The sequence below is a fragment of the Ilyonectria robusta genome (genome assembly GCF_021365365.1).
Source record: "Ilyonectria robusta strain PMI_751 chromosome Unknown BGZ61scaffold_80, whole genome shotgun sequence".
NCBI lineage: Eukaryota > Fungi > Ascomycota > Sordariomycetes > Hypocreales > Nectriaceae > Ilyonectria > Ilyonectria robusta.
In genome coordinates, this window is record NW_025764514.1 from 18,834 (window position 1) to 35,134 (window position 16,301).

Consider the following 16,301-nt stretch of genomic DNA (forward strand, 5'->3'; position numbering starts at 1 on the left):
TAAAGAATAAAAAGCTTCTATTTATATAGCTAGTAAATAATAACTAATAAGATAATTTAACTAAATAAATATCTAAGATAAATAACTCTTATAATAGATAGCTTTAGTTAAAAAGAAGACTCTTCTAGCTAAACCTTTTAAGTACTAATATAAATAATAATATAGATATTAAAATAATTAGAAGCTCTATATATAAAGTAAGACATAGATTATAAAGAGATAAAAACCCATATCTATACTCTTTAATTAGCTATTATAACTTCTATATCTCTACTATAACTACTAGCGTCTATTAATATAATTAGATTAAAACCCTAATAAAATAACCTATTAAAAAACCTACCTACTAAAAGAAAGCTAATACTATTAGATTTCTAATACTTTAATAAAACCTAATAGAAGTTTTAAGTATAGTAGCTTAAAATATAAAATAAGCTCTATATTAATAGCCCTACTCTTAATAAACTATCTAATTAATTTATATATATCTATATAAAATTAAACTAAATACTATAGGTAATATTTATAGTTTTTTTTAAGAAAGAAAAGCTAGATATATAATTTAACTTAAATTAATTTATAGAGTATTTAGTAAGTTATTATAGAGATATAAATATTAAATAATAAACTCTTAGTTAATTAAAGATAATAAGATAGAGAGATAAGAAAAGTTTTACTTTTTTCTTATTAAAATTTAAAAAAAAAATTATAAATAATAAAAAGCTAGCTAGAAAGACTTAATATAAATTAATATCCTTAAATATATAATTAACTAGGAATTTTATTCCTACCTAGCTAGCTAGCTTAATCTACTAAAAAAATACCCTTCTTTTATTAATACTCTTTAGAATCTTAAAGCTAATTTAGAAAATCTTTACTTTTATAATTAAAAGCTAGAAAACTGGTATAAGTAATAGTAAAGCTTAAGCTTAAGCTAGAAATAACTAAAATAGAAATTAACAGTAAGGTAAAATATTTAATTAAATAAATTAAAAACCTATAAAAGTTAGATAATATAGCAGTTAAAATAAAAACCAGAGAAATTACTAACCTAAATAAAACTAGTAGAAATACTATTAATATAATAAGATTAGCTATATTACTATCTATTATATATAAAACTAAGAGAATAAGTAAGACTTAAAAAAATAGATAAAAAAGCTAAAATAGATAATAAGAGCAGCTAAAAGCTAGCTAAAAAAAAAGATAAAAATAGCAGCTTGAATAAAATAACCTTAGAGGTAGAGTTAGAGGCAGAATTAGAAAATAAATAGCTTCTAACTAAAAGTACTATTAGGAGTACTAATAGGCTTAAGCTAAGTAAAAAATGCTAAAATATTAGATAAATAGCTAATTTTTCTATATTAATATAGAAATTAATTAAGAGTATTACTCTATAGCTTTTATTAATAGTAAATACTTATACTATAAAATAATTACTAAGGCTTTTATTTATAAGCTATATTTACTATATATTCTAATTATTTTATAAATATTTGTATAAGTAAATATTATCTTATTTAGTATTATTAAGTATATAATATATATAAATATAAATATTAATAGCTATTATAAGAAATAAATCTTCTTTTATATTATAGCTAGCTAAGAAAATAAGATTATTCTTAGTTAAATTTAAATAAATTAAAAGAATATTACTATCTAATTTATATAAAGCTAATTATATATCAGCTTATAGAAATACTAGGTAAAAAAAAAGATTCTAAAAGCTTTTAATTATTTAATTTATTAAAATAAATTAATACAGTTTTTACTAGCCTAGTCTAATATATCAGGCAATAAAAAAAAGATAATAGCAGTATATATATTTTTTCTATAAGCCTTTAAAATATTAAAAAGACTCTAATATTAAAAAAGAAGTTAGATTTAAAAAAGATATTAAAGACTAAATAAATATATAAATATATATCTTTAACCTTAAGAATTAAATCTTAATTAATTCTATAAATAAATATAATACAGTATTAATATACTATTTATACTATATAAATAGCACTAAAATACAGTATAAATACAGTATTAATTATACTGTTTATACTGTATAGAAAAGATAATAGCCCCATTATATTTAGAATCATTTTTAATTCCAAATTATTTTAACTTACAATCTAGATACTTTAGAAAGTATAAGTATTTTAGGTATAAAGATTATACTAGAAAAGAGCTGCTTTTTTAGGCTTTTTTATAGTATACAATATATCTCTATATCTTTGATAATTTCAAATTAAACTACCTTTAATTTCAAAGTAAGACTTGATTTCAAAGCAGAATTACTTAGAATCCTCTAGACATTAGATAACAATAATAGTACCACTAAAAAGCCGCTTTTTTGAGCTTTTTAATAGTATACTTATTGTCTAGCTACAATAGCTAGATTTTGAGAAATTGTCTATAAAAAGCTAGAGACCCTCTGGTAAATTCTGAACTTTTATATATTATTATCATTAATTATACACTATTATACACTATTATACACTATTTTACACTATTATCCCTTATCTCTTATCTTATCTCTTATCTATATATTCTTTATAAGGATATTCTTTTATCTATAATTAATTTTATTCTTCCACTACCTTATAACCTCTAATAAAAGCTAAAGGGAAATAGTATTGGAAATGCTTTTACAAGATACTAGAGATTATTGATATCTACAAACTTATTGCCTCTTGAAATATAAATATATAGCTGAAGGTGCAAATTCTATATACTCCTAGTTAGCTAGTTGGGCAGCTATACTTATATATTTATGTGTCTACTTCTAATTATATTAATGGCAAATTGTAGTTTATTGGTATTAGTTGCTTGTAGTGCTATATCCAGTGGAAACATACTAGATGCAAGCATCTTATTAAGAAAGCTTCCCATACCCTCATACTCAAGCTCCTTCCAACTGCACTCATTATAAAGCTGCTAATCCTCGTCGTAACTTACTGGTATATCATTCTCATTATACGCTCTGCCTAGCCCGTCTACAATCTGTTCGAGTAACTGGGGCTTAGTGTTATCTATTCCATGTTCTTCCGGGGGCATAATATGTGCTATTCGTGTTTCTTCCCATGCCGATGGCTTATCTCTCTCTATTTTGTTATAGATCTGGCTCGGAATCCTATATGCTGGCTTTCCTTAACTATTTAACTTGGCTTTGTTGATTTGGATATACTAATAGTAGGGGTTAAATTCTTTTAGCTAAAGCAATGCCCGTTCTACAGCTCCTTGCCGGACTAAGAGTAACTTAGATAAATCGCTAGGAGCTGGTTTCTGTAGTCTATACTAGGATATATGGATGTCCTCTAAAGATTGTAGAAGTGAATGTGGTAATACTATAATAACTAAGTCTTAAATACTATTTGGAAATATAGTTATATAACTCTTTATATAGTATATATATGCTGTATTCTATTTAGTGCTTTTTATTATTTTAATTCTTATAATAAAGTTAAAATAGATATTAAGTATAATTAGCTTCTTCTTAATTAATATTAAGTTTCTAAGAGTATCTAAGTATATATACTTATAGCTAAGTACTTAATATAAGTTTCTATTTTGTGCTATATTGTATTTGTGGATTTTTATTATATAGTTTTTATAGCTTGATATAGCCTTATTAATAGAAAAGCAATTTAAATATAAATATATATAGTAGCTATTTATTGCTATATTATTTATTTACTCTTCCTAGCTAAGCTTTTTTATCTTTATAATACTAATCTTCTAATAGTATATTATATATATATATATAGGTAGGGTATTTATATTATAAAATACTTAATAAAAGTCTATAACTATAGATATATTTCTCTAATAGAAGACTGGCTTCTACTAATTCTTTATGTAGGATATTCTCTTTTTCTTTGTAAATTCATCTTCTAAATACTCAATAGCCCTCTCTAATACCTAAGTTTGCTCTTTAAGGTTGCTATTCTCAACTTATCTTTAATTTTATCTTTTATTTTATTCTTATCCATATTGATTAGCCTTGCATTTTACGCCAACTTCTTATCGGCAATCTTAAAACCTCAGTCTTACTATATATCCACATCAATCCAGTTTATCCTCTACAGGTTTTAATTGCTATGCTTATTGCAACCTCCTTTTTTAACATTGTAAAGCATTAGGTAGATGGCAACTGGGAACTAGCTGGGGGGGTCCCAACAGCAACCAGTGGTCTTTACTATTGGGTTTATATCCTTTGCCGCCAGTTTCTTTCCCGGGCATCTTTCTATCTTAATGCACAAGAAGTTCGCGGTTTGCCTCTTAATCTTGGAGGCGCCTATATTGGTGTTGTACTCCTTGGCGACGGTCGACTCATCTAGCTTTCAGGTCTCTGTATTTAAGTATTAATAGTATCGGCTTGGTATGCACTTGGCTGATGTTCCTATACCTGATTTCCTTTTTGAATATCTCTCCGCCTTGGTATATGAGAATCTTGCGATCTGCCTCTTTTTCTTGGAGGCACTTGTATTGGCGTTGTGCTCCCTGGTGGTGGCCGACTTATCTAGTTTCCTGCCGCCTGTGTTTGCGCATTGGCATTGTTGCTTTGATTTACACTTGATTGGTATTGTTGGTGATTACCTGGTTTGCTTGATTGACCAGTTAATTGCGATCCCTCTAGTGCCGAGTCTATAAGTACGGTTTCTGGAATATCACTAGATGCACTCGGTTGGACAGTAGAGTGTGACCTCCTTAATGCCAGGCCCACAGGCTGGACATCCGGAAAACGATCGGATATGCTTGGTTGGACAGAATGTGATTCTCTTGGTGTTGCGTTTGTATTCCAGTTTGCCGCGCCAAAAATATCATTGTACGTCTTCAGCCCGAGACTGCTGAGTGTGCTGCCAGGCGTTCGACCACGCAACCTTTCAAGTAGAGCAGATGATGACGAATCCATTACAAGATAGTGTGGTGTCCCAAAAATCTGAGACCATGGCCCGACTTCCTTGATCAACAGAAGCTCACCTTCGGAACACTCTACGATTCATTCCCTACCGAAAGCCGCGTTTTCGAGAACCGAAATTTCCTGGCCGGCTTGGGGAACAGGATCTCTCAACGGCCGATAGCAGACGAGAAGACGCTCGAATATTTCCTGCATAATAGCGTAGAGGATCCGGTCAGAGCCATCATACAACAGCTCAAAGAGGTCGAAGAGGTCAGGAGGGCCTTTTAGATCGGAGATGGTGTCGTCTTTGAGAACCATCCCCATGCCCTCAGCGACGTCGCCGAGGAAGTCGTGGACAGGGAGACCCCATCGACACCACCACAGACGCCGGATTATCAAAGGGACCTCAACTAGCTATAACTGGATTAAATCTGCGTCTATCGATCCAACGATACCCTATCTTCCCGGTATATTATAATTTATATTTCCAAGTATAAGCTACCTTATAAGTTGACTGCTCTACATCTTTGTCTTAGTCTCCGCGCTATAACATTTATAAGGAAGTTATAAACTAAAAGATAATTCCAACTTCTATAGACCCTGATGTATTTCTAGTACTATATAGAGAAGCTAACGGTATCTATTATTATATAGATATATTATTATATAATTAAAAGTAGCCTTAAATATAGTCTTCTTACTACTAGCAAGGCTGTTATTTCTCAAAGTTAATTGGGATGAATTAAGATACTATACTATCATCTAGCAGAGCCTAGTTTGAAGATATTAGCTTATCTAAACAACCTCTATATCTATATAGCTATTAGTCAATATCTAGTATTTATCCTTATAGCTCTCAATTTGCTAGAAGAATGATAGGAGAATGGGCAGGAGGAATGTTAAAAAGCTATAGAGAACTTGAAAATATAAGCTGAGGACTTTAAATTGATATTATACTCTATTTCAGAAAATAAATAATTAGCATTATTAGACTACTTACCTGGTCGTAAATCTACTACCTACAAAAGCGTCAATTAGTTGCCGGCCTTGCTATACAGAAGAAAATATCAAATTACTAAGAGCTAGATTAGTAAAGAGTTGTTAAGGAAGAATGATAGGCGGGAACTATCTGACGACAAGTCGGCGCCCAAACTACTAGATATACCTATGCCAACCGGACGAAATATAAGATAAGAAACTAGGCGGAGCTAGCAACTAGCATTATGGCTGCGCGGAGGAGGCGGCAAGTAGAGTTGATAGTATTGTATATAGAAATGCCTTCTCGGGATGGTTAAGGGTGGTTTTCTCGACCCAAAGTGTCTGAATATAGCATTTTACTATAAGAGCTGTACTCCCGCCTGTACATATCATTTTATTAATTATAAAAAATAGCTTTGCCTATTCTAGAAGCAGCTAGAATAGTCTCTTAACAATAGAATTAAGCTATTAGAGGAGGGTGGTGTGCAGGGTGTGCTTTTCCAAGTAACCCTACTTGCATATAGCTATACCTTTATTAGCAAGAGTATAGTGCGGGCTTTTATTAAAGACCTCGAGTACAAGACTGTAGTTTACAAGCATCTCAAATTAATCTATGGTATCTATATGCCTGTCTTCCTAGGTGCTATCAACCTCCGATCGATGAATAAGATTTACTACTATAACCATCGGGTCTATGTGGTGCACATAATATTTTTGTCCTGGGGAGGGTGTAGCATCAACAAAGCACAGAAAATTGGCGACATAAATAGGTTACTCGAAGACAAGGCCATTCGGTCCTTAAGAGCCATGCATCGAGAGGGGGTGATCCACAAGGATGTGCGACTTGCGAATATGTTATTCAATCCTGAGACCAACGGGGTTATGGTGATCGACTTTGAACGGGCTTTGCTACTCAAGCCGCCTCGTTGTCCATTGGCGCCAGGGTAGGGAATCAATCCATGACTTCCACGGTATTGATCAATATGTTGACTTCAATCTACATTAACGTCAATCCACGAGACCTGTTGTTATGTAATCAATCCATCTACTGTTAGGGGCTCATGGATTGAGATATGGATTGACGTGGACGCTAGTTAGGGGTATGGGTGCCCTGATATATTTTGTTAATATTTGCTATATATCTCTACGCAACCACTAATAGATTTAATTAGGTAATACCTCGGATGTGTTTTGACACGTCGTAATGCGTTATAACGCCTAAGCCCAAAATGTCTCTTTATTTACTTGATTCATACGGTCGGGGAATCTTTAATCTCGAGATGGCGGACTTCCCTTTTGACCCTAAACTACCGACTAATAACGAGGGGCATGTCGAGGTCCCTCGGCCTGCTCTGGATCTGGACCCTGAAGTCCGCCAGCCTTCTACTTGGGCACCAATAGGTAATGAGGAGCGGAGGATCTTCTGCGTCTGGAAGGGATTTACGCTGGCCGAGCGTAGCAAGATATCCTATTATAGGTATGGAACTACAGAGTTAAGATTCAATCTAAATATCCCGACGATGGATCTGTATGCTATATATACGCTAGAAGACCCCTATGTTGTAGTTATATAAATCTAAAGGCATTTAAAATGCTGAACTCTACCTCTAGAAAGCTTATAGCTACTAGGAGCCATTAGGACGACGATTAATACTATTAGAGAAGAAAGGAGGTAAGAGGGTACTTACTTCTATTTTAGACTTTATAAGCCTTAAATGTTTTAATCTAAAGAATTAAGTACTAGCTAATAACTTAATTAAATACTTTAATTGAAGAGAGTTTTAGAAGCTTATTATTAACTAAATAGTTAAAAGCTAGTAATTATTTAAGTAGGTTGAATACTCTAAATTGCAATAGATTTTTAAATAACTTAATCTAGCAGTTAAGGTTATAAATATGTATATTATGGTGAAGATTGTATATAGACTGGCGGTATAATAATTTAAGCAATATTATAGTATAGTTTAATAGGTCTTGAAGAGGTTGCTAGGTTAGATCTATATTGTTTTTAATAGTATAAGGACTAAGAATTATTATGTGTTATATAGCGTAATAGCTATCTTCGGAGATTATAAGAATTAACTTTAAAAAGTTGTACTTGGCATTCTAGAGCTAGTAGAGTAATATACTGACAAGAATATTACTGCTGAGATTCTTGAGATTATTAGGTTATTTAGTATTAAGAATAAGATTGGTTATTTTATTCTTAATAATATAGTAAATAATAAAATAGTAATATTAGAGATTGTAGAAGAGCTAAAGTTTAATCCGATTTAATAATATATTTAATATATAGAATATATTCTTAATCTTATTGTTAAATCCCTTTTTTTTAAAAAGAATATTAATATATTTAAGAAATTTATTATTAAGAGGAAGCTTTTAGTAAGAGTAACCTATAATAATTAAATGTAGAAGAATTCTATTAGAAAGATGTATAACTTTATTGTTTGGGTCTATTAGTTTAACTTACTAATTTAGTTACTTTATTAACTATAATAAGACTTATTTATAACTTCTAGTAATTTTAAAGATAGAAAGTAATAGGTAGTTGATGTTATTCTTAATAATAATACTAGATAGTTATTTTAATATTATATAATAAAATGAATACTTTAATTGCAGCCCTTTTATGAAGAATTTATTGCTAAAGTTAAGAGGCTATTTTAAGATGCTTAGAAAGGTAAGGGAGGATAGAAGTTTTCTTTTTACCTTAAGGAGTTGAGCTTTATTAATAAGAGCAATTAGGTGGTACTAAGAATATTTAATGAGATCCTCTTTGATTTTCATATAGTTGTATAAGTACTTCAGGGAGATAGATAGTTGCAATATTAATTGTCTAGAGTTAGAGAAATTTTTAGCTTTATAACTAATATGCTGGAGGTATTTAAATTTCTATTTAGAAGGCTTAAGGATGCAAAATTGCATATTAAGAGGCATTCTAAGCTGGAGTAATTTAGTATTAATATCAACCTTAGCTAGAAGAAGCTTAATAAATATTACAATACTTTAAGGGACTTGCTAGTATATTATGCTACTGCTATTTTATACTCTAGCCTACAATGGGACTATTTCAACGAGATTTGGGGTTAATAGTACCCGAGTTGAGTCGATAAAGCAAAAGATATTATACAATATCTTTGGGAGATGGAATATAGGGACTTATAAATTATAGTTATATCTCCTGAAGATCTAGTTGTAAAGAGGCAAAAGACGACCTTATCCTTCTTTGATCGGTATTGTAATTAATACTATTAAAGCCAACCCTCTACTACTCAAGCAGATAAATATATCCGCTGGTAGGCCAGTATATCTAGAAGCAACAAGGACCTTGTAGATTTAGTTAAGTATTGGATCCTCAAGAGGTTTGAGTACCTAAGACTATCTCAAATAGCTCTTGATGTTATAATAGTACTAGCTATAAGCTTGAAGTATAAGAGATTATTCTCTGCTACTGGGTTAATAGTTATGCCCCTCCGAAACTGCTTAAATGCTAGGACGATTGGACTAATCTAAATGCTACAATCTTGGTTATGTATAGGAATTATTAAAGATATCGATAGTATATTACTTAATGATATAATATTGGAGGAGGCTGTTAGACGGGCTTATTTGGAGGAGTAGTAGGAGTGAGGCATTTGAAATTTTAGCGATAGGTTCCCGAATTGCCCGATTAGGAAATCCGAGTTAATGTGACAGGGGTCTTCCATGGGTTCAATATTATGGACATCAATCCACGGATAGCCTCGTGGACATCAATCCACGAGCACTCTGCTGAGTAAGCCGTTAATTCAATCCACAAAGTTGTATATTGACGTGGATGGATTGATTCCCTACCCTGATTGGCGCAGCTGGTGCCAAACAAGCGAGCATGGAAGTCGGAGACAATGGATGTTAAGAAGGCGACTGGTAATTCAAATAAGCGAATTCGGCCAAGCTAAAGCTTTTCTAAGGATATTTAGTTGGCAAGGACGGCGTTCTTAGAGTAGAATACTCGCTAAGGGATATAAGTTGCAAGAGCTCCTTACTAGCAAATTTACCATTAATTACACTTTGCACGCATCTTCCTCTAGACTATTCCGTGCAAATTATACACACTCTTCTTACATTCCTAGTAGATAATAATTATTCGGCCCTACATTACATTAGATTCTTATAATTAATTCTCCTATATAAGATGGTTTGGGTAATGCAATATATCTATTGTAATATTGCTAGATTGGCTAGCAAGAGTGAATGCACACTCCGCTTATGCCTAGTACAGTCCTAGCTTCTATCCTTACAACCTATTAGATGCCCGTACTTAGTTATACATTCTTTATACTAGCATTCTAGATATTAATATAAGGATAAGTACTTTTTACTCTATAAGTAAATAATTAAGTTGTAACCTACTAGAATCCCAGAAGCCGACTCACTAGTATAACACCTTTTTACACCTTTCCAGTAGCTCTTCTACTTGGACCGATACTAATAGCAAATGCAACATAGCGCCCAAGATTTCTTAAAGCGCCTGCAAGCATCTAATGGTCGTACAACATGTAGAAGTACAAGCATTGCAGAGCAATTCAGTCAATAAGCATAATACTTGTATGCACAGGAGATCATTGTGACTATCATCAAGGAAATATTAAGCAGCTGCTTTGTATGTAAGTGCCAGGAATAGCTGGTCGATTGAGCTAGTATGCATACAACTATAACACTCCCATTCCAAGTTTCATCAATACAGAATGCGCATACATCGCCGCGAGAAGAGCCTGCAGGGGTAATATGGGGTTAGTTGATTAGAACGGTCCAAGTCGTGCTGTTATTGTCATTTTTGGTTATCTAACTAGCTGTAAACTTGCCTTAATCTTATTTACTATCTAATAGGATGGTGTACGTTATCCCCTCTCCGGGGAATGAGAAAACAGTATCGATCCATTGCCGTTTTTTGTTTTGATGGAAACCATATCGAAGACCCAAAAACGGCGTGCTTGACCGGCTGCAGCCCCAACAGCCCCGTCGTAGGGGTAGAGTCATATGAGCAAGGCAGATCCGAGCACACGCTAGACAGGGGCATACTAGCGGGCAGCTGTCCACGTAGCAGCGGAGACACAGGACCATCAGGCGTTCAGTGACAGTGGTGCGAGAGGGGAATCGTGGCAGGGCAGTGAGGGGACCGGATAGTAATTATTGGCTGTAGTGTCTTGCCTCAGTTTGAGGAGACACGGACGGCTGCAGCAGTGAGAAGCTGAGGGTGTGTCGCTTGCCCTGCATACCCTTGTCAGCATCAAGTCGTAGGAGGGCAGACCGGCTCGCCCTGCGCAGATCGCTTAGAGCCGACTAGATGGTCTGCATTATCTATTCGCACTATTGCTGCTGCATTGCGGTTGTTGGTTGTAGCCGAGCTTCCTGTCTTACACGATACGGAGACCCATGAGTTGCCTGTCTGCTGAGCACCAACCAAGGCGGATAAAACGGCCAGGATGCGGTGTTTTCCCGGCCAACGTTGCCGGAAATGCATTGGCCCATTGCTGCCTGATGCCCAAACCTCCAGCAACACCAAAACTGTCATGCACTTTCCAGTCCGAACTGCACGTTGTCTTAGTCGAGCTGAGGTGGCTGACCGGGGTTTCGGGGGGTGCGCGTGACCGTCCGTGAAACGTTTGAGGGGTGCTGGAGTGGTGGTCAGTGATTAAACGACCCTCTTTGTGTTGTTCAAGACGTGTATCCCGACGAGACATTGGATCCGGGAAGGGAGACCATTCCGTCGGCATTGCAGCTCTTGGCGTTGTGGATCATTATTGTGGATCACTCTCTGTGGCTCAGATTACAACAGCGTGTCCGCGATTAACTCAGCTTGTTAGGTTGACTCGCCTGCGCCGGAGGCCCACATGAGCCAACAGGTAATGTCGCACTGAGCGTGCTAAAAGGATCAAAGATCAGGGAATCGATAATGAGGAGTAGCAGTGTGTTCATTGATGTCTAAAGTGCGGGGGTACTCCATCCTACAGATTTTACTCGAAGCACACAGTTTGATTACTAAGTGCCGTTGTTTCCTGGGGTCTTCATACCTGCACCACCGGTGGTGCAAATAAGTCACATGACTTCGCACCACCGGGGGTGCAAATAAGAGCCGTTATGTAAGTGATGTAGGCTTATGAGGCATTTGACTACGGCAAATTGGCCCTCAATTGAAGGATCTACGGCTTCTACGGTATCAATTTCACTTGCGGCGCCTTTATCCTGCTAGAATGGACCCAATTGAGGTCGCCCACCGTGCCCGTGACGATGCCCTCTCAATTGAGGTCGCCCACCATGCCCGTGACGATGCCCTCTTAATTGAGGAGGGCAGCCTCGTCCCTGACGATGCCTTCTCAACCGCTGCGGGCAGCCTCGTCCCTGACGATGCCTTCTCAACCGCCGCGGGCAGCCTCGTCCCTGACGATGCCTTCCCAACTGAGGCTGCCTGTATTTTCCCTGACGATGCCCTTCCTCCTGAAGGCGAATACGACTTAAGGGAGGAGTTGCATTCTGCAATTAATGCTTGGGCATCATCACGAGGTTATGCCTTTGTGATCGGAAGGTCTAGAAAGACTGCCAATGAAAGAACTTCAATATACTTTATCTATGACCGTGGAGCAGGGCGTGCCCCTACTATTAGCTCTGTATAGAATCGGCAACGGAATATAATATCACGCTGTACAGGATGCTTCTTCTCGGTCCTAGCTAAGGAAAGTATCTGCAGGACTAGATGGAGTCTAAGGCATCACCCTAAGCCCAAATATGATTAACATAATCACAAACCAACCTATACTCTACAAGCACATCCAATATATCGTCGACTAATAGCACTAGAGGAATTAAAGGTCTAATAACTCTACAATGCTGGTATTGCACCACGGGAAATCAGATCCCTTTTGCACACAACCTTGGATATACTTGCCTCAGGCCAAGATATCCACAACTATGTTGCACGGGGTAAATGGAATCTATTAGAAGGTTAAAGTAATATATATACTCTTGCTGAATAGCTTCAAAAAGAGGGCTTCTAGAGTCAATTCGACCTCGATAATAGTGGCAGAGTTAATGCGGTAATATTTGCCCATCTACAGTCATTGGGATATGTCAAGTTATATCCTGAAATGCTTATATTGGACTGCACCTACAAGACCAATAAGTATAATATACCGCTTCTAGATATAGTTGGTATTGATGCTTATTATCGAACCTTCTATATTGCATTTGTATTTCTCGGTAGCGAGGAAGAAGCTGACTATTTATGAGTTATCAAGAAGCTACAATCCATATATTAGCTTCACGGAGTAGCTCTTCCATCTATTATACTAACAGATCGCTATCTTGCCCTTATGAATGCTATTGCCTCTCCCTCTTATTTCCCTGAGTTAACTGCATTACTATGTCAATGGCATATTAGCAAAGCAGTCCTGACCTATTGTATGCCCGCAGTTGTTCGAGATAAAAGTAAAGCTCAGGGCGATGAAGATTGGGAAAGATTCAATAGCTGTTGGAATGAGCTTGTGGCCTCCCCGACTGAGGATATCTATAAGAAGAGGCTTGAGGAGTTCAAGAAGCATTATATTCCTAAGTATATCGACGAAGTAACCTACCTTCTAGATACCTAGCTGGATCTCTTTAAAGAGAGGTTTGTTAAGGCCTGGGTTAATCAAAGCCGTTACTTTAAGCAAACCATCACATCACGGTACGAGGGTATTCACCTACTTGTCAAGTGTTATGCGAAAAACTCAAAGAAGGATCTCTACGAGGCCTGGAGGAATATCAAGCTTGTTGTAACAAACCAAATAATTAAACTCGAGGCCAACTAAGCTAAATAGCACATCGGTATACCTCTTCGACTAATGGGGGCCTTATACGGCAATATATGCAGTTGGATCTTACATAAAGCCTTATATAAGGTTAAGGCTCAGCAGGAGCGACTGTTAATGGATCTTCCTGCCTGTATAGGAGTCTTCACTAGGACTCTTAGTCTACCTTGTGCTCACATTCTTAAGTCCTTGCTTATGCAGAATCAGCCCCTTTAACTATATCATTTCCATTCACATTGGTATCTCCAATGCTCAGGAACCCCCCGGCTTATTATGGAGCCACACAGACAGTTTGATCATCTTGCAGCTACCTCAAGGCTGCCACCAACAAGTACACAACATAAGCCCTGTACATTTGAAGCTGTTGAGAAAGCTATACGGCCAAAGGCACCACCAACATGTTCGAAATGCCACACGCAGGGCCACAAAATGAACTCCAAGCTATGCCCCTTACGCTACAGCCATCTTTTGACGGATCAGGCAGAGGCTCAAGCTCCAGCTCAAGCTCCGGCTTAAGCTCCAGCTCAAGCCCTTACTGAGGCTCTTACGCAGACTCTTACGCAGACTCTTACGCAGAGTATTACTCAGGCTCTTACACAGGCTCTTACCCAAGTTCCTGCTCAGGCTCCTCCATCAACACATACACATACTCGCCCTATTACCCGCTCATCATCTCCATTATTCCTGACCGGGTGCTCTGTCATCTCTGAGACTATATCCGAGACTCTATCTGAGACTGTATCTAAGACCGGAGCCCGCACCAGGAAGCAGACGAAGACAACGCATAGAACAGCTCTCCAAAAACCTGCTCATGCAGCTGTATCAGAACCTCCCTTGCGATTTGATGACCCCCGTGCTATCTTCCAATAGTACAAAGAAGCACGAGAAGCCTGGTTTACTATATTACCTCGAAGAGCCTCCAGGACTGATCAATAATACCGCAAGGCAATGGGGCTGCCCTTACGTTACAAGAAGGCAGATTACGACTGGTGCCTCGACTACAAGTAAATGGGGAGTCAATGTAGGGCAGGAAATACTCCAAGAAGCTGGTCGAAGGAAGAGATGATGAGTTATCTTGATTGGGATAAGGCTGAGAATGAGCGAGTTGAAAGGGATGTAGGGGTTGAGATGGCGGAGCAGCCTTTCTCGAGGCAGCAAGGTATACAAGATATTTGGGATGCTACTAAGAGAGATCGTTAAGTATAGGAGAGATTGTATGCAGATAAGGATACCCCCTGCTGAAATTTGTATAAATAATAGGAAATTTAATTAATATATACTATTTAAATAAAAAAGAAAAGATAAACCTCTAATTATAGCTTCAGTAATTTAATAGCTTTATTTAATAAAGCTATTATAAAATGAAGATATAAAGTAAAATAGCTCTAGTAGCCACTAATCTACTAATAGAAGAAACACCAATAATAATATAATATCATATTCATTAAGCTATTCTATAAGATTACTATATTCCCTGCTATATCTACATAATATACCCATTCTAATTAACATTCTAAATATACATACCTAATCTCTCTACCGCCCGAATTACAGGTAGATTGATAGTCATCCCCACAGCAGCTATTAGCCAAGTTATGCCGGGGACTGTAATATTATCATTACAGTATAGATTATTGATATTAATAAGCTAGTTGTAATTCCATATAGAAGTTACATCTAGATGAGCATGCTATTGCCCTATAGCAATGACATTATTGAGAAACTCAATATACCATTCTCCTATAAGCTAATACCCAAATAGCAATATCTCTATAGTAACAAACTGCCCTTAAGGAGGATATAAAGTAGCTTGGGTACTTATAAGTACTTAGGGGTTAGCGTAGAGCCTGGTAGGGGATGTTGGGTTAGTTGGTAGAGTCGTAAGAGTCTTCCAATGCTCAACTAGAAATGGTATTATTACTGTATAATTGAGGCAGGCTGGGTATTGTATTTGTTGGTTATTAACAATGGGCTGTAAGATAAATTGGTTATGTTCGTTGACCAGTATAGGCCCAGCTGGTATTACTGTATGATCTACGAAGATGGGGATACCCTAAGGGTTCTGACGCTAGCTTTAATTGCAGTTGTACATCTTAACTGTATTGTTAAAGATAGAGAAAGAGATTCCGTAAATAGAAAGAACCTAGCTTTATATACTGTATGTATTGAAGTTATTCATCTATATGCAACTGCTATAATAAAGTCGTCTACTAACATATAACTGCTACATTAAAGTCATCTACCTATATGTAACTATATATATTAAAGTCATCTACCTATATATAGGTGATGTAACGAAGTCGTCTACTAGCACATAGCTGCTGTGATGAAGCCATTTACCTACACATAACTACACACATCAAAGTCATCAACCTACACCTAACTGCTATGGTGTTATTCACAGCCTTGAGCAGACGGGCTTGGTGCTAATAGATCAAATGTAATACAATAAATTGCTGTATCTACACCAAATCATCCCATTCCTTCAATTGCATGAGAAAATGCTATTTCCGTGCGTGCAAGAGAGACAACATCACTTACATAACGGCTCTTATTTGCACCACCGGTGGTGCAGGTATGAAGACCCTGTTTCC

At 36.1% G+C, this 16,301-nt stretch overlaps 3 protein-coding genes across 3 annotated transcripts; 2 read left to right on the top strand and 1 right to left on the bottom strand.

Annotated features, from left to right (window-relative positions):
* Positions 1 to 6,123: 6,123 nt before the first annotated feature.
* On the top strand, positions 6,124 to 6,826 carry BGZ61DRAFT_500871 (uncharacterized protein; the record flags this gene model as incomplete). Its single annotated transcript, XM_046251624.1, has 2 exons — positions 6,124 to 6,164; positions 6,403 to 6,826. The coding sequence occupies 2 exons, from the start codon at positions 6,124 to 6,126 to the stop codon at positions 6,824 to 6,826; spliced, it is 465 nt and encodes a 154-aa protein (XP_046093729.1).
* Positions 6,827 to 8,002: 1,176 nt separating this feature from the next.
* BGZ61DRAFT_289997 (uncharacterized protein) lies at positions 8,003 to 8,155 on the top strand (the record flags this gene model as incomplete). Its single annotated transcript, XM_046238562.1, has 1 exon — positions 8,003 to 8,155. A coding segment is annotated over one exon (153 nt), but the record flags the coding sequence as incomplete, so codon positions are not given.
* A 7,380-nt stretch (positions 8,156 to 15,535) lies between these two features.
* On the bottom strand, positions 15,536 to 15,757 carry BGZ61DRAFT_374925 (uncharacterized protein; the record flags this gene model as incomplete). Its single annotated transcript, XM_046242374.1, has 1 exon — positions 15,536 to 15,757. A coding segment is annotated over one exon (222 nt), but the record flags the coding sequence as incomplete, so codon positions are not given.
* Positions 15,758 to 16,301: the final 544 nt, after the last annotated feature.